This window comes from Phoca vitulina, unplaced genomic scaffold, assembly GCF_004348235.1.
Source record: "Phoca vitulina isolate PV1807 unplaced genomic scaffold, GSC_HSeal_1.0 scaffold8, whole genome shotgun sequence".
Classification (NCBI taxonomy): domain Eukaryota; kingdom Metazoa; phylum Chordata; class Mammalia; order Carnivora; family Phocidae; genus Phoca; species Phoca vitulina.
The window spans coordinates 48043065-48066192 of NW_022589711.1; the positions used below are offsets into that span (position 1 = coordinate 48043065).

At 44.9% G+C, this 23128-nt stretch overlaps 2 protein-coding genes across 4 annotated transcripts in view; one reads left to right on the forward strand and one right to left on the reverse strand.

The window, feature by feature from the left end:
- Positions 1 to 985: 985 nt before the first annotated feature.
- On the forward strand, positions 986 to 17453 carry SLC51A (solute carrier family 51 subunit alpha). Its single transcript, XM_032406257.1, has 9 exons — positions 986 to 1023; positions 1557 to 1726; positions 11115 to 11269; positions 12179 to 12252; positions 12665 to 12823; positions 13386 to 13497; positions 13789 to 13935; positions 16036 to 16141; positions 16889 to 17453. The coding sequence occupies exons 1-9, from the start codon at positions 986 to 988 to the stop codon at positions 17092 to 17094; spliced, it is 1167 nt and encodes a 388-aa protein (XP_032262148.1). The 3' UTR covers positions 17095 to 17453.
- Positions 17454 to 18522: 1069 nt separating this feature from the next.
- The window catches only part of PCYT1A (phosphate cytidylyltransferase 1, choline, alpha), a 62618-nt gene continuing 58012 nt past the window's right edge, over positions 18523 to 23128 (reverse strand). For all 3 annotated transcript variants that reach the window (XM_032406800.1, XM_032406802.1, XM_032406801.1), the window contains one exon: positions 18523 to 22614. In XM_032406800.1, coding sequence (XP_032262691.1) covers positions 22408 to 22614 — 207 coding nt within the window. In that variant the 3' untranslated portion in view covers positions 18523 to 22407. The remainder of the gene's footprint in view (positions 22615 to 23128) is intronic.

A 23128-nucleotide genomic window follows, 5' to 3' on the forward strand; every position in this document is an offset into this window, starting at 1 on the left:
ATAAGGAACATACTGCATTTCCTACAGCACCCGGGGCACCAAAAATGCTCAACAAACATTTGCCCCTGCTGCGGCCAAGCTTTCACTAGTTTATCAGTCACGTGACCACTTCTAAAGCGCATTCGATCCGTATGTATCAGGCCCTGTGCCAGGAACCGAGGGGTACTGTGCCTGGGCTCAAATGGCTTTAAATCTACTTGGAGAGAGAAGAGAAATCACTAAGCAATAAAAAGTTCAGAAACATAATTTGGCACAGCTTTTCAGAATCTGTCAAAATGCTCAGAAATCTCACTCAGCGACTCTGGCCTCTTAAGTACCCCTGCATCTTTGCTGCGTCTATGGCTGCTGTTTGGCAGGGTAAGCCCATCATCAGGATGAGGAAGGCTGAGATTGGGGAAACCCACATGGGCCTCGTCTGGTTTTTCCAGCTCGTTCTCCCTTCTGCATGCCAGACCAAAGTGCCAACGCAGTCGGGGAGCTGGCCTTGACTCTCCCGTCTCCAGGGGACCAGAGATCAAGTTCCAGCCAGGTTCTGGGAGACAGGGGTTTGCTGACTGGTAGTATTGCAGGGAGGATAGAGAACTTTATTCCACCACCACCCTAGAAGACTCATTAGAGGGGATGTAGCATGAGGGCTGGCAGGTGGCAAAGGGTGGCCAAAGGCATTGTGGGAGGGAGGCAGGAAGGACAACACCTAGGAGAAGGAGGAGTCAGGAGCCAGGGATCTCAGCCAGCCAAGAGGATCAAATTCCTCTGGGGTAAACTCTGAGATAAGCTCTAGGGATTTGTGGGCACGGAAAGCCTGAGAAGAGAGAGGCAGAGGAGAAGATCCTGCCATTGCCCTTACACGTGGCCGCCGTCCTCTCTCTGACAAAGGCCGGCAGGCAGCAGGACCAGCGGGAGCCACCTCCCTCAGGGCCCCCACCTGCCTGCCCCTCCTTGCCCCTCAGTGCTTGCTAGGAAAGCCAGAGAGGGAGAGAAGACGATGGAACCAGACAGGACTCAGATAAAGCTTGACCCCAGGTGAGTGAGGGTGGCAGGCCCAGAGCCAAGAGCCAGCTGCTGAGCAATGGTGTTCCCTATCAAACTGGCCCCAGGCCCTTTCTCCCTCCTGGGGCCTTTGGGTCCTGGGACACAGAACGAGGCAGACGAATAATGGTCTGGCTGGCCCTGAGGTCCTGGGGGCCAGAGTGTGATCCTTCAGAGCCTTGGCTTTGCCCCTCAACTGGGAAGAGAAAAATCTCAGAGCGGGGGGCTGTGAGGGGCAGGCACAGAGCCCCAACCTGCTGTGGACCCCTCCCTGGTGCTCAGGGCCCACTCTTTCTCTGAGGCCCTGCTCTTTCTTTCTGGTCAGTGCCTGGCCTGCTGCCCCAGTGGAAGTGGAGAGAGGGAACCGTGGACTCTTTGGGCACCGAAGCCAAGCCTGCCTATGGCCTAGGTGGCACTTGTCTTACACACTAGTCTGGGCTCATTTGCCATTTCCTCTAAGAATCGGGGCCTCGAGGGGAAATGTACAAGCTCCCTGAACTCAGGGGTGTTTGAGGGAGTGTCAGATAACTGGTGTTCCTTCTGGCACCCCCCCTTGCCTCCCCAAGTCCCCAAGTTCTGAACGTGGGCTGGTATCTCTACAGGTACACCGCAGATCTTCTGGAGTTACTGAAAACCAATTACAGCATCCCCTCCGCCTGCTTCTCTCACGCTCCCACTGCAGCCCAGCTTCTGAGAGGTGAGTCGGGGGCCCTCCCCAGGGAACTGGAAGGAGAAATGAGCATCCCAGCAGGAAGCCAGGACAGCTGACAGAGGTGGTCCTGAGCTGGCCAGCCTGGAGAGTGTCTGTCATGGTGAAGGCCTTGGACAAGAGCAACTCCTCAAGGAGCCAAGAGGCCAGAGGAGGGGCATGGCAGCCTAGCCAGGGAGACAAAGCTGCAAGCTGGACCTCCCACAGATCCCAGCCTCAAAGCTCATGCAAGGTGGGGACACTGGCCTGGAGCATTGTTCAAACCCTAGAGCCATCCAGGGACTCAAGATGATGCCCGTATGATCCAAGCCCCAAAGAATCCTCCTTGGGGCTGCATAATAGCCTCTTTGGGAAAGGGTCTACATCATTCTAGAGGGGCGGTCATTAAAACGTAGACATGCCTGTAGAAGTATTCTGACAATGTTGGCCAATCAGATCTTATACTGAATTGCTTTTGAAAGTGCAGAGCAGAAGATGGGACTCGGTTTATTCCCTGCCCGCCTATATGACAACCAAATGATCCTAGTGTTGTTCTACCAAATGTGGCTCCTATCTGTATTTTATCTTGTTTTCCTACGGCATGATTAACCACCTCTTAGATATTAATGAAGAGGAGTCTGTGTCTCTACGGTATTTTTTTTTATAAAGTTAATGTTTCTTTTTTTTTTTTTTAAGATTTTATTTATTTATTTTGACAGAGAGAGACAGCGAGAGAGGGAACACAAGCAGGGGGAGTGGGAGAGGGAGAAGCAGGCTTCCCGCTGAGCAGAGAGACTAACGTGGGGCTCGATCCCAGGACCCTGGGATCATGACCTGAGCCGAAGGCAGATGCTTAACGACTGAGCCACCCAGGCGCCCCTCTATGGTATTTTTTTTTTAAGATTTTATTTATTCATTTGAGAGAGAGAGCATGAGCATGGTGGGAGGGGCAGAGGGAGAGGGAGAAGCAGACTCCCCACTGAGCAGGGAGCCCGATGCGGGGCTCAATCCCAGGACCCCAGGATCACAACCTGAGCCCAAGGCAGACGTTTAACCGACTGAGCCACCCAGGCGCCCCCTCTATGGTATCTTTAATGTTTTTTCCCATGCTCCTTCCTGATACTGTCACTTCATCCAGTAGACTTTCTGACCAACGGGATGTAGTCAGTGTGGATCAGGAGGCAGATATGGGCGTGTGCTTGGACAATGTTCAGCCTGGTTTCAGAGCGAATGACAACCGCCAGAGAGTCCAGAGAGGCTTTGCAGCTACTCTGGGGTTCGTGCCAGGAGCTAGCTGCTACATCCAGCTTGAGGAACCTCTGGTTCGGAGTGCAGCTTGTGCCACAAGTGTTCCCTTACACTAGCAGTTGCCGACCAGGGGCAGTTTGGTCCCCCAAGGAACTTGTGGCAATGAGTAGAGACCTTCAGTGGCCACAACTAGAGGGTACCAGTGGCATCTAGTGGAGATGCCAGGGATGCTGCCCTGAATACAAAGGAAAGTCCCCCATGACAAGGAGTTACCTTGGCCAAAGTGTTGACAGTGCTGAGATTGAGAAACCCTGCCTTACACAGTAAAAATCGATCTCACATTGCTTTGTGACAGAATGTGCAAATAGAAGCACCAAGGATCTTCAAAGTAGGGAGACCGTTCTGGGTCTGGTAGTCCAGTGCACTGCCTCATTCCCAGGGGGAATGTTAGAGAGTGGAGAGCAGGCGGTGGGCGCTGCTGGGGTGGGGATGCAGACAGAAGGGGCAGGCAGGTTCCCCGGATGCTGAGGAGCTTAATCGGGCAGGATTCCAGGTTGCTGGTGGAGAAGCAGGGGACAACCGAGAGGGCTGGGCAGGTGAGGTGGGGCCTGATGAGTGTCAGGCAGAGGAATTGTACTTTATCCTGCAGACAGAAGGAGCCGGTGAGGGAGCTGAGATTGGGAGGGGCTGGACAGTGCAAAATCATTAATCAGTAAACAGGACGGACTTCGGGGAAGAAGAGCCTTGAGAAGCAGGGCTAGGCATTGGAGGTTATCGCCCCAGCCCAGCATGGGGATCAAGAGTCTGAGCCAGAATGGTGTCAGGGAAAGACAGGGGAGGTTGGAGAACAGAGGCAAGTCGAAGAAAGAGCGGGCTACCCGGTAAATAGCTAGATGGGGTAAGTGAAGGCAAAAGAGCCCACAACCACCACCCTGGGGAACGGGGTGAGGGCAGAGGCGATGACCCCCAGAAACAGGAAAGCCTGGAAGAGGCTTTGCCCTGAGGATATGGCAAAACCCTTCCTCCTCCGTCTGTAAACTGTTGCTCCTTAAGTTGGCTGCCATTTAAAGAGGAGGTCTTCGGGGAGAGCTACTAAACATGTTTTTGAAATGTCTGTGATATGATTGCAATGACAGTCCCTACAGGATTTTTTAAATGGACTGATCCAAACATTTCTGTGAAAGCGTGAAGGGCCAGGAAAAGCCAAGACAATTTTGAAAATGTGTATGGAGGGTACCTGCCCTACCAGGGATTACGACTTATAATAAGGCTAAGCAATGAGTAGTAAGTGCAAGGGGCCTAACGAGTAGAAACACGGAACCGAACAGGGCACCCAGAAATAGAGCCCGCTTGGATGCCACACACACCAGTGGGCAGAAAGGACTCCTCGAGAAGTGGTCTGGACAATGTATTTGTCCCTGGGACAAAAAAAATCCGTGGGAAAATAGCTCCAACGTAGCTTTAATGCAGACAGCTTAAATACCTAAATGCAAAATGCACACGTTTTTACAAAAGACCATATAGAAAGATATCTTTATGATTGGGAGTGGAGAATAATTTCTTAAATAAAACACAAGAAAGCACAAATGATCAGGAAGATTGACTCCATAAGCAAACTTTTATACAACTAAAGACACTATAAACAATGTTAAATACCACACCCTGACTGGGAGAAGATATTTTCAAGCCTAACTAACAAAGGATAAGAAGTCAGTATAAGAGAAATTACCCAATACAAAGAGTGTAAAATATGTGAACAGACAGTTCAAGCAGAAGAAACCCAAATGACCAATAAATGGACAAAAAGATACTCTACTCAGGAATTAGGGAGCCGTGAATGAAACAATGTCATTTCCCTACAGTGAATCTGAGGTGACAAAGAGGGCTTGTGGACCACCGATGGGAGTCTAACTGGGAAAGCCACTGTGGAGAATGATCAGCTCGCTGCAGCACGACAGATTCTCATCTCCTCCAGCCCAGAAATTCTGATTTTAAGTGTCCACCTAAAAGAACTCTCCCATATGTGCTTAGCAGACACGTCCAAGAATATTTATGGAAGCATTTGTTTGTCATAATGAAAATAATATCAAGAAAACAATGTTGGGTGGAAAAAGCATTTTGCAGAATGATGCCATTTGTGTAGTTTTTTAAAAAAAAGATTTTATTTATTTACTTGAGAGACAGAGAGAGCAGAGTGAGAGAGAAAGAGAGAGAGAGAGAGAGCACAAGTGGGGGAGGGGCAGAGGGAGAAGCAGGCTCCCCCCAGAGCAAGAAGTCAGAGGGGGGCCCTCAGGCTCCAACCCAGGATCACGACCTGAACCTAAGGCAGACACTTACCCCCTTAACCGACTGAGCCACCTAGGTGCCCCCATTTATGTAGATTTTGTAAAACGCAAAGCAATATAGTATGTTGAGTATGTACCTATATTGTGAAAAATTAAAACATAAGTGAAAAAGATATACACCAACGTCAGAACAGTAGTTAGCTCTGGGAGGTGAGGTGGGGAAGGGAAAATGATCCAGGAGGCATGTACAAGGGCCATGAAATACATCTGTAATGTTTTATGTTTCTAAAAATAATTTTTGAAGCAAAATTGGCAATATTATAACACTCTTTAAAATGGGTTATGGGTATATATATTCCTGTTTGCTCTATTATTCTCTTTATTTTTGAAATTTTTGTAATTTAAAAAATAATTATAAAAATCATTTTTGATGGCTGTGGTAAAATGCTAGTCAAAAATGTATGCAATCTTAGAGTATAATTGCAGTAATACAATGGGTATGCACTTTAACCAGGGTGTTTTTTAAAGCTACTTTTTATTGAACAAATACTACATGCCAGGTGCTGTGCTAAGAGGTTAATGAGAGGATGAATAACCTGTCCAAGGTCAAGAGCAAGCAGTAAGTGGGATTTTACTTTGAACCCAGGTGTCTCTGACTCCAGAGCCTCTGCTCTTAACTCCCATGAAGACAAATATGCAAAAACGAAAATAACTTTTGGGTAGGAACTAACTAGAATTATGGGAGATACTCTTTCAAAATTTTAACGCTCTAATATTGTTTTCATTATTTAAAAAAAAAATTATCTTCACTATTGTGGACACAGTGGGAAATTTGCTAGTTGCTAAAGATGTTAATTGAATTCAAAATGGTCAGTTAGACAGGCATTTCCCAAAGTGTGTTTCTTGGAATACTAATCTTAAGTAGTGCCTCATGAACACAGAATCTATAGAAAAATAAGTTTTGTAAAAGCTATATTCTATAACCTCCACTAGGAAATTAGTGTAAATCAGATTAAAAACTTGAGTATGGGAAGAAACAGGTTTAACTTTAAGGCATTTCCAAAAATCCTCTGGCCATAGAACACTTTTGTCCCATAATATCTATTAAGATGCAGAAAAATAAGGTAGGGGACAATCTTCAAAGAAGATAAACGAGTTTTATGGAGAGCAGTAGTGTCAGGCTATGGATGCTAAGAATCTTCTCTCTCAGCTTTTGTGCTACGGCAGTGGATACAAGAGCCTATAGATACTACAAGTAGGAGAGAGAATATAGAGTGCCAAAGCCAGAAGTTACAAGAGATTGCAAAAGCATGTCTGTACTGAACAGTCACATATGCCCCCACCCACCTTCATAAACTTAAACAACTTTGTAGGGTTGGGTTTCATGGTTTATATCACTTCACATTCACTCCCATTGCTATGGGAACACACAACAAGAGTCAGTGTGTGCAATGGTTAAGAGTATGGGCTCAGCCAGAAACCCCTGGGTTTTAATCCCAGCCCCATAACTTCCAGGCTGTGTGACCATGGGCAAAGTGCTTAACTCTCTAAGCCTAGTTTCCTGGAAAAGCCTATGAAATGGAGATGACAATAGGAATTCTCATGGAGTTATTTCTTTCATTCAACAAATAGCCACAGTTACTGTTCCACGCATTTGGAGATGGAACAGAGAACAAACAAAGCTTGACAAAGTCTCTGCCTTCCAGGAGTTTACAAGGGTGGAGAAGGTGGGAGGGGGAAGGCAGCAGAAAATAGGCAAGTAAATAAATATGTAAATAGCCTCACTGTGGGAGGCAGATGGGGGGCAGCGTCACAAGGGCACTCAAGGAAGGCTGGCTGAGGAGGCGCATTGAACTGAGAACTCAGTGAGGAGAAGCCAGCCACTGGGAGCTCAGGGAAAAAAGCTGAATGGGCAGAAACCAAGCACCACCAAGTTCTGGAGGCCGCACAGCTTGCATGGCTATTGGGAGGCTGAAGGAGTGGCAGGGAAATCCTAGACCTCAATAAACAGAGAAGACCGGAGCTGCAATGTTTGAGATGGGGAACACAGGGCGTGGGAGGGGATGAGGGATCAGTGCCAGAGACTTAGGGTCAGAGGCCATGAGGGGGACTGTGGTTCTGGGAGTCAAGGTGGGGCAGATTTTCAAAGAGGAGGGAGCAGTCGAGACAGTGAAGACTGGGAAAGTCAATGGCCTTGAACGGCTTTTGAAAGGGCTCTTTTCACTCTCAGCTCTCCCTGAGCCTGTGAGGACAAGGGTCAAGCAGGGGTGGGCAAATCCTGCCAAGAGAGCCTCTAGCAGTGACTCTGCCTTCCCACAACGGACACTGGTTTTGAGAAATCTACTGAATTGGGACGGCTGGGTGGCTCAGCTGATTGAGCATGGGACTCTTGATTTCGGGTCAGGTCATGATCTTGGGGTTGTGATCTCAGGGTTGTGAGACTGAGCCCTGGGGGGGTTGGGGGGGTCCACACTCAGTGGAGGTGGGGGGGGATTCTGCTTGGGATTCTTCTCTCTCTCTGCCCCTCCCCCCCAACTCGTGTGCACTCTCTCTTTCTCAGCCCTGACCTTTTTCCGTTCTCCCTACAATTATGTCAATATTTTTAGTTGGTTATCTTTATAGATTTATTATCCCTTTAGATAATTTCTTATTGTGCCAACCACGGGAAGTACTTCCTGACTTTGCACTTTGTAAGATAAAGAAAGATATTCGTGTCCCACTCTTTCCTTCAACTCTTTTCTACCTTTCTCTTCCCAAACATGGTTATAATTTTACTGGGCTAATTTTGCAATCTTCTTTGTTGACATGAGACCTTTTTTTAAGTATAAATTATATACAGTAAAAGGTAATGATCTCAAGTGTATATTGTGATGCATTTTTGCCGGTGTGTACATCTGTGAAAACACCACCTAGATCAAGAAATAGAACATTTCAAGGAACCAGTAGGGTCTCTTGTACTCCCTCCCCAGTTACTATGCCTCCTGAGAGCACTATTTTAACCTCTACCACCTCTACAGATCATTTTTCCCTATTTTTCAATTTATATAAACAAAATCAAACGGTATGTATATACTCTTGTATCTGGCTTCCTTCACTCATCATTGTTTTTAAGATTAATCTCTTTTGTTGCGTGTATCAGTAGTTTATTCTTTTTTATTGTGTGTATATTCTATTGTGGGAATATATCACAATTTACAGTCGACCTTTAAATAACATGGGTTTGGGGCACCTGGGATCGAGCTTGACGTCAGGCTCCCTGCTCAGCGGGGAGTCTGCTTCTCCCTCTCCCTCTGCTGCTCCCCCTGCTTGTGCTCTCTCTCTGTCAAATAAATAAAATAAAAAATCTTAAAAAAAAATAACATGGGTTTGAACTGTGCAGGTCCACCTATATGAGGATTTTTTTTCAATAAATATATGCACGGTACTGTAAATATATTTTCTCTTATGATTTTCCCTTTTTTAATAAAGATTTTATTTTTAAGTAATCTCTACAGCCAACGTGGGGCTTGAACTTACAACCCCGAGATCAAAAGTCACACGCTCCACCGACTGAGCCGGCCAGGTGCCCCTTTATGATTTTCTTAATAACATTTTCTTTTCTCTAGTTGACCTTATTGTAAGAATACAAAACATAATACATGTAACATACAAAACATGTGTTAATCAACTAAGCATGTTATCAGTAAGGCTTCCAGTCAACCATAGGCTATTAGTAGTTAAGTTTGGAAGGAGTCAAAAATTATGCACAGATTTTGAACCGTGCAGGGTTGGAGCCCCTAACTCCTGGGTTGTTCAAGAGTCAACTGTATTTATCTGTATTCTTGTTGGATACATATGAGCTGTTTCCAGTTTGGGCCATTATGAATAATGCTGCTCTGAGCATATTTTCAGTGTTTATAAGCGCTCATTTCTATTGAATATGTATCCAGGAGTGGAATTTCTGTGTCATAGGGTAGGTGTATGTTTAGCTTTAATACATAGTACCAAACTGTTTTCCAAAATGGTTGTGCCCCTCCCAGCTGAAATAAACGAATTCCATTTTCCCCTTATCCTCATCAGCACTTGGAATCATCAGTCCTTCTAATTTTAGCCCTTTTGGTGGGTATGTAATGGCATCTCACATCTGTGTTGCCCTGATGACTGTTGATATTTAGCACCTTTTATGCTTCATAAACATTTACGTATCTTCTTCTGTAAAGTAACTGGTTAGGTCTTTTTTTCCATTTTTTTAAAAAAAGATTTTATTTATTTATTTGACAGAGAGAGAGAGTGAGAGCAGGAACACAAGCAGGGGGAGTGGGAGAGGGAGAAACAGGCTTCCCGCTGAGCAGGGAGCCCGATGTGGGGCTCGATCCCAGGACCCTGGGATCATGACCTGAGCCGAAGGCAGACGCTTAACAACTGAGCCACCCAGGCGCCCCTTTTTTTTCATTTTTAAAAATCGTGTTGTCTTTTTCTGACCGATAGGAATTCTTTATATATGGATGGATACTGGTCTTATGTTGGATATCTGTATTTCAAATATCTTCTCCCAGTCTGAGCTTGTCTTTTCACTCTCTTAATGGTTTCTTTTGACCAATGAAAATATTTCATTTTAAGAAAGTCCAATTTATCAATTTTTAAAGTTATGGGTCATGCTTTTGTGTCCTATTTTAAAAGATCTTTGCCCATCTCAAAGTCATGAAGATACACTTCTCTGTTTTCCTCTAAAAACTTTATTGTTTTAACTTTCACATTTAGGTGTTTTGGGATGATGTGAAGGAGGGGTCAATGTTCTTTTTTATACACCAAAGGATATCCGGTTAACCCAGAACCTTTCTTGAATAAAACATCCTTTTTGCCATAAATTGTAGTGGAGTCTTTGTGATAAATCAGATGACCATATATGTGTGGGTGTGTTAATAATTTTTTTGTTTTTTTTAATTGAGTGCTAATAAGTTTTTTAAAAATATTACACATTCTTCACAAAGATTTTGAAGGAGCATCTCTGAGGGTAGGACCTGGACAGCTAGTTTTTAACAACTACTCAAATGATTGCAATAAACACTAAAGAAAGCTACTGAACCACATTTAATTTAAGACTAATTATGAGGCCAACATGAGTCAAATGTCTTTGGAGTCTTTATGTGTATCCATTTCTCTTCTGTTAAAATCCGTTCCTGGGGCGCCTGGGTGGCTCAGTTGGTTAAGCGACTGCCTTCGGCTCAGGTCATGATCCCAGAGTCCTGGGATCGAGCCCCGCATCAGGCACCCTGCTCCTCAGGGAGCCTGCTTCTCCTGGAGCCTGCTTCTCCCTCTCCCTCTGCCTGCCACTCCAACTGCTTGTGCTCTCTCTCTCTGTCTCTCTCTCTGTGTCAAATAAATAAATAAAACCTTAAAAAAAAAAAAAGAATCCCTTCCTAATGTCCCAGTTTCATGACATAATTTTTGAAATCAAATTTAAACAGCCCTAAAGTATACCATTAATTACATTCTGCTTTAATTATAATGTTAATTGGTCCACGTCTGCTAGCATGACACCTTTCACTGGAAAGTAATAAAGTTGACCAGGCACGGCCAACCTCCTAATTCAAAATTTTTGCTAATTAAGTAAAAACTTGTTTGGTGTCTATATCCTGGTTGAGGTAAGCCTTACCATTCCTAGAATTATCTGGTCTAGTCTTTCATCCATGCAGAAGAATGACTACTTTTAGCCACATGTTGGATATTCTAAGAAAATGCCATTCTTCTGCATGGGTGGGGACCTAGACCAGATAATTCTAGATATGGTAAAGCAATTTAGATCCAAATGAAGAAGCCCACATCTTCTGCCCCTCGGTCCTAGACTTCAGCTCAGGAGAGTCTGCCCTCTCTTTCCACTTTAGCACTGGGCCCTACGGAAATTGCCCTTACAGTCATTATGACCTTGTTTGCCCTGGGCTCTGTCATCATCTTCCTGGAGGATGCTGTCTACCTGTACAAGAACACCCGGTGCCCCATCAAGAGGAGGACCCTGCTCTGGAGCAGCTCTGCACCCACGGTAAGGGCCTTGTAGCTGCCATTTGGGAGGGACTAAACAAGAGACAGGAACCATTTTGAGAATTCCTCTAAACTCAGCAATTCAAGTCAGCAAAGTGTTGCCTGGGGGGCTGTAATGGGATTTCCGTTTGCAGTCAGGACCCCATGCTTGGAAGGCCAATAGGCAGTGGGACAGGGAGTTTGAATTCTTAGAGCCAAGTGACAGCTGCAGAAACTGCTCAGCCCACCAGCAGCCCCACTCATTACTTCCTGCCACAGTATTACTGTTAAAAGCAAGCTTCCTTCCTATACAGGAAAGCAGTGGTTCCTCAGAGGGGAAAGAGGGAAAGAATTTTTTTTCCATGGGGACATACTCAGCTCTACCCTTACATTGTAGACCTTTTTAACTCACTCTCACAAACATTATATAGGTCTCTGGCTTGCTCCCAGGCCATAAGACTGGACTTCCATTTCCTTATAAGGTCTGTGTGTGTGTCTGGGGTGGAGAATGGAGCCCTTGAGGTCCTTTTCTAGCAGAGGACACCTGCTTGGGCCATCTCAAATCATCAGAGATGCTCTAGTAACATGTGATGTTGAAAAGGAAGGGTTGGATCTTGACCCAGTTCCTCCTAAGGATGAACTTACCTACACTACTCCAGGGATATAGGAAAAGAGTGCCGGACTTAAGGGGACCTGCTGTCTCCAACCCTAGATACAGAAGGAACTGACCACCGAATTTAAAAAAAACTTTAAAAATTAGTTGATTTTTAAAAAATTAATTAGCTATTTTTTCCAGCCGACCACTTAAAGTAATGACACCCCAGTTGTTCAGGTTTTGCTTCCTTGAGCCCTTGCCACAAAAGGTTTGACAGGGTTAGAGCACAAAGACTCCCTTCTCGCTGCAACCAGCTTCTTGCTCCTCTCCAAGTAGGTCGTGTCTGTGTTCTGCTGTTTTGGTCTCTGGATCCCTCGTTCCCTCAGGCTCGTGGAAATGGCCATAACCTCGTGAGTGTCCTGCCCCACCCCCAGCTCTGAGCTGGGTACCCTTTTGCTCCCCACTCGCCCAGGACTCCAGAGTCCACATCTTCTTTTATCCCATATCCCTTCCATAAATCCCTGCAAACTAATTGATCATGAATCTAGCCCTCTTTCAACTTGTGCTAATCAGGTCTCTTGAACTTCCGGTTCTGTTCATCCTTAGTCAACCATTTTGTTCCTACAGGCCCCAATTCCTCTCGTCCTCAGCCCCTGGACCCTGTCCTGTCTCTCCCTCTTGCTGGGTCACACATTCTGAATGCCTGGTCCCTACTGTGACCCCCTCAGTGAGCCCCAGTTCTGTTGCACCCCTTGAGTCTGGTATCCCCTCAGCTGGCTGCCACCTCCCCCTCTGTGAGGCCCACCTCTGCTCCCACTCCAGGTTTTATGCAGTATGCTTTTACCTGCTGATGAGGGTCATAGTGGAAGGCTTTGGTGGGAAGGAGGCAGTAATGAGGACACTGAAGGACACTCCGATGGTGGTCCACACAGGCCCCTGCTGCTGCTGCTGCCCCTGCTGCCCCCCATTCACGCTCACCAGGTAAGCTGGGAGGGAGAGGCTCCCTCGAGGAACAGGTTAGCCTCTTCCTGCACTCTCCCAGGAGCCTCTCTGGCTCTCTCAGCCCTGCTTCAAGTCTCTTGGAATCAGGCTGGTATGGAACAAAGCCAGTGATGAAAGGGTGGGCATCCCACAGCCACCACCCACACACTGGGCGCCCACTCAGGGGTGAGGAGAGCAGAGGAAGGAGAACTCCAATTTCCATCACTTAAGCTCACTGCTGCCTACAAACTTTAGCCACATGGAGCAAAGTGGACTTTGGGCTACTTACTTGTCCCTTGTGTCCATTTTGGTTAATGAGGTTGGGGTCAACATAGTTCTTGCCCAAAAGGCAGCATTCTGGGCTGGGGGTGAGTGGGAGACAAGAAGAGGGTTTCCAATGCTCTCAACATTCTGGCTTCTTCCCATGTCCCCATCCATCGAGCCATTTTGGTGTCTGTTATGGCAGCTGAGCTTCAGCTCAGGAGCCCAGTGAGGGAGTTGGAAGGTGTTCTTGAGGTAGGCAGTCTGTGGGTTCATGTTCCTAACCCTCTTCTTCCTTCAGGAAGAAGCTTCAGCTGCTGATGTTGGGCCCATTCCAGTATGCCTTCTTCAAGATAACACTGAGCCTGGTGGGCCTGTTTCTCATCCCAGATGGCATCTATGACCCAGCAGACGTAAGCCAGGAATAAGGGGCAGCAAAGTCCAAGACTCACTTAGTACCTCTGAGCTCTAGAAGGAAGAGCTGGAGCCAACATCCCCTGCAACAGGGCCCCACAGACAGGGTAGCCCCAGTAACAGTGTGGCCATGGAAAAGTAGAGGCTTGGAGACCCTGGTGGGGAGAGGAGAGTGGAATAGGCCAAAGCTTTGGGCCTTTTTTATTACCTTTCCCACCATGGAAGAAGAGAAATAAAAGGAGGAGAAAAACCTTGCCTCCCTCACTGACTACTTTCTGATCTGCCACCAGATTTCTGAAGAGAGCACAGCTCTGTGGATCAACACTCTCCTCGGTGTGTCCACCCTGTTGGCTCTCTGGACCCTGGCCATCATTTTCCGTCAAGCCAAGATGCACCTGGGCGAGCAGAATATAGGAGCCAAATTTGCCCTCTTTCAGGTAACTACACCCTGGGAGAGAAAAGATGGTTAATATTAGAGCTACCAGTAACTGGGGTTAGGAGATGAGACTAATAAAGACCAAAAGTGGGTCTGGAAACCTTCTTAAGCCTAGGTTTCCTGTGAGCTTTAGAAAACGATTCCTGCCCCTTCCCAGCTTTTGTTTTTCTGTGCTGTAATAGCTTCCTAGTGCTGCCCTCACAAAGGATCACAAACCGGGTGGCTTAAAACAACAGAAATTTCTTTGCTCACAGTTCTGGAGGCTGGAAGTTCAAAATCAAGGTGTCGACCAGGCCATGCTCCCCCTGAAACCTATAGGGGAGAATTCTTCCTTGCCTCTTCCCAACTTCTGGTGGTTGGCCAGCACTCCCCGGCTGGCAGCTGCATCACAGATTTTGCCTCCACCATGACATGGCATGTGTCGTGTGTCATGTGTCTCTTTTCCTCTTCTTAATAAGGACAACAGTATATGGGAATAAGGATCCACTCTCCTCCAGCATGATGTCATCTTAACTCATGACACCTAATGAGTTAATCAAAACGATGCTGTTTCCAAATAAGATCACATTCTGAAGTACTGGGGGTTGGGACTTTAACATATCGTTTTAGGGGATGCACTTCAACTCCTAAAATGTGTATTATCAACCTTAAATTCTTCTACCTTTGCTTTTTTCTTTTCTTTTCTACCCAACACTTTCTAAAGCTCTATAATTCATCACCACCAGGAGCATCAGCGTTATCATAGTTATGAACTACCTTGACCACATGTTAGGGATTTTTCATACATTACATCTAAATTTTCACAATAATCTTAGGAGTCATTATTATTTCTGTTGTACAAATGAGGCCCAGAGACGTCATCAGGCTTGCTCGAAGGCACATAGGTATGGGACTAGAATTTAAACCTAGATCTGTCTGACTCTCAAATCCACATTCCTTCTTCTCATCACGCTGCCTGCACACCTCTTCTGAAAGTTCTCCGCAAGGCACATTTTTCACTTTGACACTTTCCATTCTCTAAAGCAAATGCAATGATTTCTAGTCCAATCTTGTTTTCCTTCTCTCTCCATTCTTTCTGTCTCCTAGCTAGGCCCTTCTCCTACTCCCACAGCTTCATGACTGCTTTATAGTTAACAGTGTGCTTTCACATAAATTCTCATTTGATCTAAGCAGATGCCTCTGAAATGTGGATTTCTGGGCATATAGTAGGTAGAATTGAAGAAGAGAGAGGCCAGAAGAGCCTGAATTGAGTCAGGGACTGAAAGGGCAGAAAGGATCTGGGCCCCAGAAGTACTTAGGGTCTTGCCACAGGCTAAAAACCCTGTGACTGCCGAGCCTGCCTGGGACTATTGTGGGGACACCTGGACATGCTGAGTCTGCCTTGAAGAGGCTGATGCTTCAGAAAAGTGTGCTCAGGGAGGACAAGTACTAAGACAAATGGTGTTGCTGGAGCCTCTGGACAGAGATTTTTTTTCTTCTTTTTTTTTTCTTGTTGTATCAAAATATACATAAAATTTACCAATTTATTTTTAAGTGTACAGTTCAGTGGCAGTAAGTGCATTCACATTGTTGTGCAATCATCACCACCATCCATTTCCAGAATTTTTTCGCCTTCCACACAGAAACTCTGTGCCTATTGAACATTAATTCCCCTTTTCCCCCTTCCGCCCACCCCCTGGCATGGTAGAGATTTTTCAAAGGGTGCCTTCCTTCATGGCCAATTGCCCCTCATTCTAAGAGCAGGGAATCTCAGGTCCTTGAGCCAGATGGAAATAGTCTTCTCTAACCATCCACCCTGTTCATCCACTGAGTGCTCATTAGTAGCCATGGCTGAGATAGGGATATAAACATGGACCCCCAATCAGTTCTTGTTTTTTGTCACAAATTATCGTAAAATATTGGGTAGAAGACAAGATTGTAATTTGCCTAAAGATTAAAACTCCACAAAACTTTACTTAAGTGAGTTTTAGCCCTCTGTAAGTGCACAGATCGAAAGGTCAGTTGAATGCACTGTGGAAGGTCAAGCACAGCAGTGGGCCTATTGGCCTCAATGCCGCGGGTGCTGGGACCCTCCTGCCCTTGCTTCTCTTTTGTTCTGCAGGTTCTCCTCATCCTGACTGCCCTGCAGCCATCCATCTTCTCAGTCTTGGCCAACAGCGGGCAGATTGCTTGTTCACCTCCCTTTTCCTCTAAAATCAGGTCTCAAGGTGAGCACAGAGAGTTCCTCTCTCATTCCAGAATGGGCGAGAAAGGAGGGTCAGGGAAGAGAGGACCTTGGAAGAGAGGTTGGGCCAGCCTGGCTTCTGCTCAGAATACTCAGAAAGGGATCTCCTGAGAAATCCTAGTGGGGTTTTAAGGAGATGGTAGATTCTCCGACCACACAGAGGAGAGCTGCAATCCCACAGCTTGAGGCCAGCCCTGATGGCCAACCCAGGAAGCCACAGGTTCAATCCTGAGCTTCTGGGAGAGGAATGGGTGTGGTTTGAAAGCAGAAGGTCATGCTGATGGGGGCGCCTGGGTGGCTCAGTCGGTTAAGTGCATCCGACTCTTGGTGTCTGCTCAGGTCATGATCTCAGGGTTGTGGGATCAAGCCCCACATCAGGCTCCATGCTAAGCGTGGAATCTGCTTGGGATTCTCTCTCACTCTGCCCCTCCCCACTGCTCGATCTCTCTCAGAAAAAAAAAAAAAAAAAGAAGAAGGAAGGTCATGATGGTAAAACACACAAAAGAAATGGGGTTTAATGCTAGCCTCCGTTTGCAGAAGGTAGAGAGTCAAGTTCTGGTTTTGGCTCTACCGTTAATCTGCTACGTTACTTATGACAACTTAATATCTTTAGACTTGGTTTGAGGACAAATTGGAGAAAGTGTTGCTGAACTCATATGCCAGGGCTGCTAGTGGGATACCACCTCTACAATTTGGCATAACTTACATTATATTTCACTCCATGCTGCAGTGATGAATTGCCACCTCCTCGTACTGGAGACTTTTCTACTGACTGTGCTGACACGCATGTACTACCGAAGGAAAGACAACAAGGTTGGATATGAACCTTTTTCTTCCTCAGGCCTGGATTCGACCTCAAAGTCCAAGGTGGACATTGAAAGAGACACTGTATACATTAAACAGGCACAAGATTTCCTCACTGTCCCTCAACCTTGACCAAATGGGGATGGATTCCATTTTTAGCACAAGCTGATAGATTACATTTGAATATAGGGGATGAAGGAGAATTATGGAATAGGATGCAATTATTTTGGATCTTGCCTGGAGAAGGTATTTTAAGTTTTATAATAAACAGGATAGAGTTTAAAATTCTGTAACTGGGTACATTGCCTCTGTGGGTAACACTATTAGCCCTTGAAGCTTCTATATTGAAAGGTCACTCTAAATTTTCCCAAAGCCAATGAAAGAGGGGAAAGTATATGGTAGTTTGCCTGTTATAAGAACAGGAGTAAATCTCAACCAGGCAAACCCTTAATGTTTATTGCAGCATTATTTAGAATAACCAAGACATGGAAGCAAACTAAGTGTCCATCAACAGATGAATGGATAAGGAAAATGTGGTTTACATATACAATGGAATATTACACAGCCATAAAAAATGCTGAGACCATGCCATTTGAGACAACATGGATGGACCTAGAGGGTATTATGCTAAGTGAAATAAGTCAGACTGAGAAAGACAAATACCATATGATTCCACTCATAAATGGAATCTAAAAGAAAATGAATAAACAAATGAAAAGCAGAATCAGAACTATAAATACAGAGAACTGATGGTTGCCAGAGGAGAGGGGGTGAGGGATTGGGCAAAATGGGTGAAGAGGGGTAGGAGATACAGGCCTCCAGTTGTGGAATGAGTTAGTCACAAGAATAAAAAGCAGAGCATAAGGAATACAGTCAATGAGGGGGGCCTGGCTGGCTCAGTTGGTTAAGCATCTGACTCTTGAGTTTGGCTCAGGTCATGATCTCAGGGTCATGAGATCAAGCCCTGTGTTGGGCTCAGTGCTCAGTGCAAAGTCTGCTTAAGACTCTCCCTCTCCCTCTGCCCATGCATACCTGCTCTCACTCTCTCAAATAAATAAATAAATAAAATCTTAAAAAAAAAAAAAGGAATACAGTGAATGATATTGTAATAGCAATGTAATGGGACAGATGGTAGATATACTTGTGGTGAGCATAGCAGAATGTATAAACTTGTCAAACCACTAAGTTGTACACCTAAAACTAATGTAACATTGTATGTCAACCAAAAAAAAAAAAAAAAAAAAGGAGCTCAACCAGGCAAAAATAGTACAAACCTGAAGTCTCAAAAGAAACCAGACTCCTGAAGATGTCATTAGGACACTGATGACATTAGACCTCATAGGTCTGGATCAGCTTCCCTTAGAGGCACAATGGCTTTTTGGGCCTTCTATGCAAAGCTGCAAAAGGATTTCCCTGATAATATGGTCATGGAACAATTTTGAGGAGACAAATTACGATGCAAAAGCAAAGGAACTGAGGGTATAGGTAAAAGTCCCAAATACATAAAACATCTTATACACATGTATACCAGGTCAAAAACACAGGAAATGGAACATTAGGTAAAACCACTTTGCCTTTATTTGCCTAATGACAAAGGCCAAAATAACTGAACAAATTAATAACACTCACATAGGAAAACAATGTACTGAACACGGATTGAGGAAAACGCCCTATGGATGATGGCACTAGGGATGGGGCTAACATTCACACCAAGGCCAGTGTTTCTTCCCACACGCCCTTTTCTTTTCAAGATCCTCAATACAAAGCAACCACTCAACTCTCTGTGTTTAAAACAGTCAGTGCCCCCCTAAGAAGGGTGGGAAAGCCCTCTTTAAACCTAAAGGAACACAACCTGAGTCATCCTAGTGTTAAACCTAGCACTTTTGTTTTCTATCCTAATCTGAGAATTAACATACAACTTTGGCAGACAGAAAATCTTTCTTCTTTCTTTTAAAGAAAATTAACATTTAATAGTATAATCCCAAGAACATGTCCTACTTACTTGGAAAAATAGAAGCTAGGGACCACTCTTTATCCCATGACAATCTATTCTATGAGAGAAAACAAGAACAATCATTGTATGATTTTGAAAAATACAATCTTTAAAAATACTTATATTGGTAAGCTTAAAAAAAAAAAAAACCATTAGTTAAAAACATTGCTAAGGGAGCTTTTTTTCCTACCTGTATTAGTTCAACTTCTGGTGAAAGTGTGTGCTGACAGAAAATGTAGAAGCTAAGGCTTTTAGGGAATTAAAGAAAAAGCAGCAAAATATAATTGATTTGGAAAGATTTTAGACAGAGATCTAGAACAGGGTCAAAAAAGCAATGAGCTCCAGAATAACAAAAGCTACCCACAAATCAAGATAATCCGGAGAAACAAAAGCACTGTGAAGAACCATCTGGGGGGGGCGGGGTGTGGAATATCCAGAGGCTGCCTGACCAGTTGTGTGGTCACAAGTAAAATAAGAAAAATCTAACTCGGGTGCTGGGTTATCGGCAATCTGAAAAAGTCAAAAGTTCTCTTGACCTCATGATGCTTCATATTTTTTCTTATTTAGCATCTTCAACCTCCTCCTATCCCCAGCCTTCTTACCCAAGCCTCAGCGAAATAATGGTCTTTGGCTCTAGCTATCAGAAACAGCTGCAGCACTACAAAGAATCTGTTTCTACTCCTCTAAAGTTTCAACCACTATTCCTTAGTGCTACTGAGTCTAGTGTATGAAAAGAGCAAACTTTCTGCCCAGCCATCTCAAGGTAAATGAAGTAGCACCTCCCCAGCACCAGCTCCTGGGTTTGTCTCCATTCTTCTGTCTTACAGACTGAGCTCTGAAGCCAACCAGTGTTTAAGGATCTCCCATCTCTGCTACATTTGGCTTATTGCTTTGTGTGTGGGATTCAGGGAAATAGCTAATTAATATTAATATTAGAAATCAATATTAATACTTAATATTAAAATTAATAATAGAAGATTTACAGATCACAGGCATGGTCATGGTAGGCAAACCACTAACTTCATTTAATTAGGCACAAATGATCAAATAACACATCATCCCAACAGCTTCTTCCCTCCACACATCCTTGTCCAGCACCTAGGATCACATTTATCCCAAAGTAGCTAATATGCCACACAATAAAAGTTTTAGCCTTAAGTCAAAATTATTTGAGGATGCAGTAGTGTTAGGAGACTGAGGCCACAGAGGCTCGTCAAAAGGGGTGAGAGGGCTTTCCAAGCACGTGTGCATATGCTGGCCCTGGCGGTCTCACAGAACTTATCAGCACAGCGGTTATATTCCAAGGGCAGGGAATGCCCAAAGTAGTCCATTGACAGAGCAGAGGAAGAGGTCTAGACAGTAAACTTGAGAGGAGTGACATGCAGGGAGGAAAACCACATTCTGAGCATCTCCCTTGCCAAATACACTTGGCCAATATGTACTTTGAGGGAACAGGTAGGTGACCTTCAGTGATGATTTCATCATCTTTCTATACCAGGGAGAATAAGACAGAGATAGGCAGAATGCCCAAAGAGGGAAGACTAAAGCAGAAAAGTTAAAGTGATCCTATGAAGCTGGTTAATGTAGGAAAACAAGAACTTGAACTGTTTCAAAAAAAGGATTCCAAGTCAAAGCTCATGTAAACCGTATTTGATAGCAAAAATAGCACTTCATGAGAAGAGTCAGAAATGTAGTTTACATAAGCCGTCAGGACAACAAGAGATTTCCCTCTCTTTGTCTCTACTCTGTCTCTCTGGGTGATCGGAGTTTTAGGAAACCAGGTAGTCCTGCTGTGCAAGCAGGCAGTGATTCTAGCCTCTGATCCTCAGGCAGAAGAGCAGGTTTTACCAGAAAGTATTTAGGGAAGAGACTATGAGATGCTCACAGCCCTAGCATAGGGGCAAGAAAAGATAAAACGCAGTTTTCTTAGCTGAAAACACCAAAACTCCACCCCCACAAGGGGTATTTATAAGTGACAGGGTGGGGCCTGGACATAAGCAATTTTACCCCTGAACCCAGCTACAGGATTATTGAAGATGATGGTCTGCTCGGTCATGTAGCTGCAGAATGCTAGAGGCTTAAAATGAGCTCATGCTCAACTGCAAGTGTTAAGCTTCAGCATCTCTGATGTGGAATATAAGTGACGAATCCTCCTGGGCAACCTAACAGGAGAAGTGGGACCATAACCACCAGGCACACGTGGGAAAGGGAGAGAACCTGCCATTCTCTTGTAATGTTTTGTGGCCTGCTGGAGGGGCAGCGGAGGGAAGTCCCAACCACTGCAACCCTCAGAGGAAAAGAAACACCACCTGGAGCATTAGTTCCAGTTAAGAACATTCTTAAAAAGGACAGAGTTCAAGATAAGGCTTTAGGAAGGGGGGGTGTTTCTTTATACTTTTGTGTTTAAATTCTGTGCAAATCTCTCTAAATATTCAATATGGCTTTGAGCAACATGGATTAACAGATCATGTTCAAACTGCAGACATTTACAAAGTATCCTCTGTAAAAAGCTAGGTAATAAGCATTGAAATAGCAGGGCCAGGGACTTACACCCAGATGGGAAAATTAACCTAACCTGATCCTTTATAGGATTGAGTACTGTCCCACTCCCCTCCCCAATCACAATAAACCTGAAAGTGTTCCCTCCTTCAAAGGTAGACTGTAGGAAAGAGATTGACAAGAGCTCCCAAATAACTGGGCAACAGAGTTTTCTGAGAAGATGAACACAGCAGGAAAACCGCAGCTGATGCCATGTGGTCTGTCCCATCCACATCAGTGTCTTTCCATGGACCCCATCGGGTCCAACAAGAAACTCCTCAGGGAGTAAGAAAAGTTTGGCTCAGATCTTCTTCTCACAGCCACATTGACACATGTGCCAGCAGTACATTGAGGGGGTTTGTGACCGAGTTTACTCAGCTTTTAGCTTTTTTTTAAGGACACCAAAATTATGCTATTTCCCCTCCTCCTGAAATCACTCATCAGCATGGCTCATTTCTTGAAGGACTTGGCAAGCCACCAACAGAAGGCAAACACTATAGTGTATCAGGAAGAAAAGGCCTCTGGGTAATACACCACTTCCTTCTGCCCACTCCTCAGGGGCAAAGAATTAGTTCTACTTACAACATTTGAAAGACTAATTTTTAAAAAATTAATAAAAATGACAATTTCCCTGTCAAAATCACATGAACATAAAACAGTAAAGCAAAGTCTGTAGGGAGGGTATATGGATGCAGAACAGGTTTCTGAGGTGTAGTTAGCCTCTTTCTTCGTGTGGATAGGTGATGTCTCTTGGAGGATGGGCTGTCTGATCCCATCCTACGTCCTCCTGCCCCAACTTTCTTTCCTTTGTAGCTGTCCTTAGGTTTAGTGTTGGAATCACAATTTGAAATTCAACAGAGAGCTTCCAAAGGTGATGGGACAGAGGGAGGGAAGAGGAAAGGAGGGATGAAAACTTAGTCTTCTTCATCCTCACTGATATCATAGGCTGCAGCCTTGTGCCTGGAGAGGTTTGCTGGGGAGGAAGGCGGGGAAGTCTTGCCAGAGAAGGGCCATCGAAAAGACGGGGAGGGGGAGCGTTCCCGAGTGGGGCTGCTGCTGGGACTCTGCTTTGGACTGATGGCCTGCAGCATCCGGCCTTTCCCCTCTTTCAGCATATGTTTCTAGGGAGACCAAAAGGAAGAATTAGAAGAAACCTAGGGATCTTACTAAATCACCATTGGAGGATCTGAGACTTCAAATTATCACGAGTGCCCTCTGCAATGTCAAAAGTGATAGAATAAGCTAGGGGAGGGATATATCTAAAATTTTAAGCAATTTCCTCCCTAAAGTAGTCCACGCTATGCTACTTATCTAAGGGTTTCCACATGTTATCTGCAGTCACCCAATTCTCGACTTCTGTGTCAAAGGAATTCTTAAATGGCTACTTGGTCTGCAGTCCAGGCTCCAGGCAAAAACAAAGGAACTAACCCAGACAAAAGAGTACCTATTCTAGTTTTAGCTCTCTGAAAAGGAAGTTTCAGAGTTCTAGCTCTCTGAAAAGGAAATTCTATATTCTCCCTGAATAATCTGTTCTGGTATCAAATACTTTCACAGTTAGATCCTTCCTGATATCCTAGGGCCCATTTGCTAAATAACTACATTCACCTTCTATTTGGCTTGAAAAGACCTTGTTAC

What these genes read in the sequence shown, in the direction of transcription:
- SLC51A (XM_032406257.1), top strand. Translation starts at nt 986, where the DNA reads ATGGAACCAGACAGGACTCAGATAAAGCTTGACCCCAG. An exon ending in TGCAGCCCAGCTTCTGAGAG is followed by an intron (nt 1,727 to 11,114) that starts GTGAGTCGGGGG and finishes TTTCCACTTTAG; the next exon opens with CACTGGGCCCTACGGAAATT. An exon ending in CCCCCATTCACGCTCACCAG is followed by an intron (nt 12,824 to 13,385) that starts GTAAGCTGGGAG and finishes TTCTTCCTTCAG; the next exon opens with GAAGAAGCTTCAGCTGCTGA.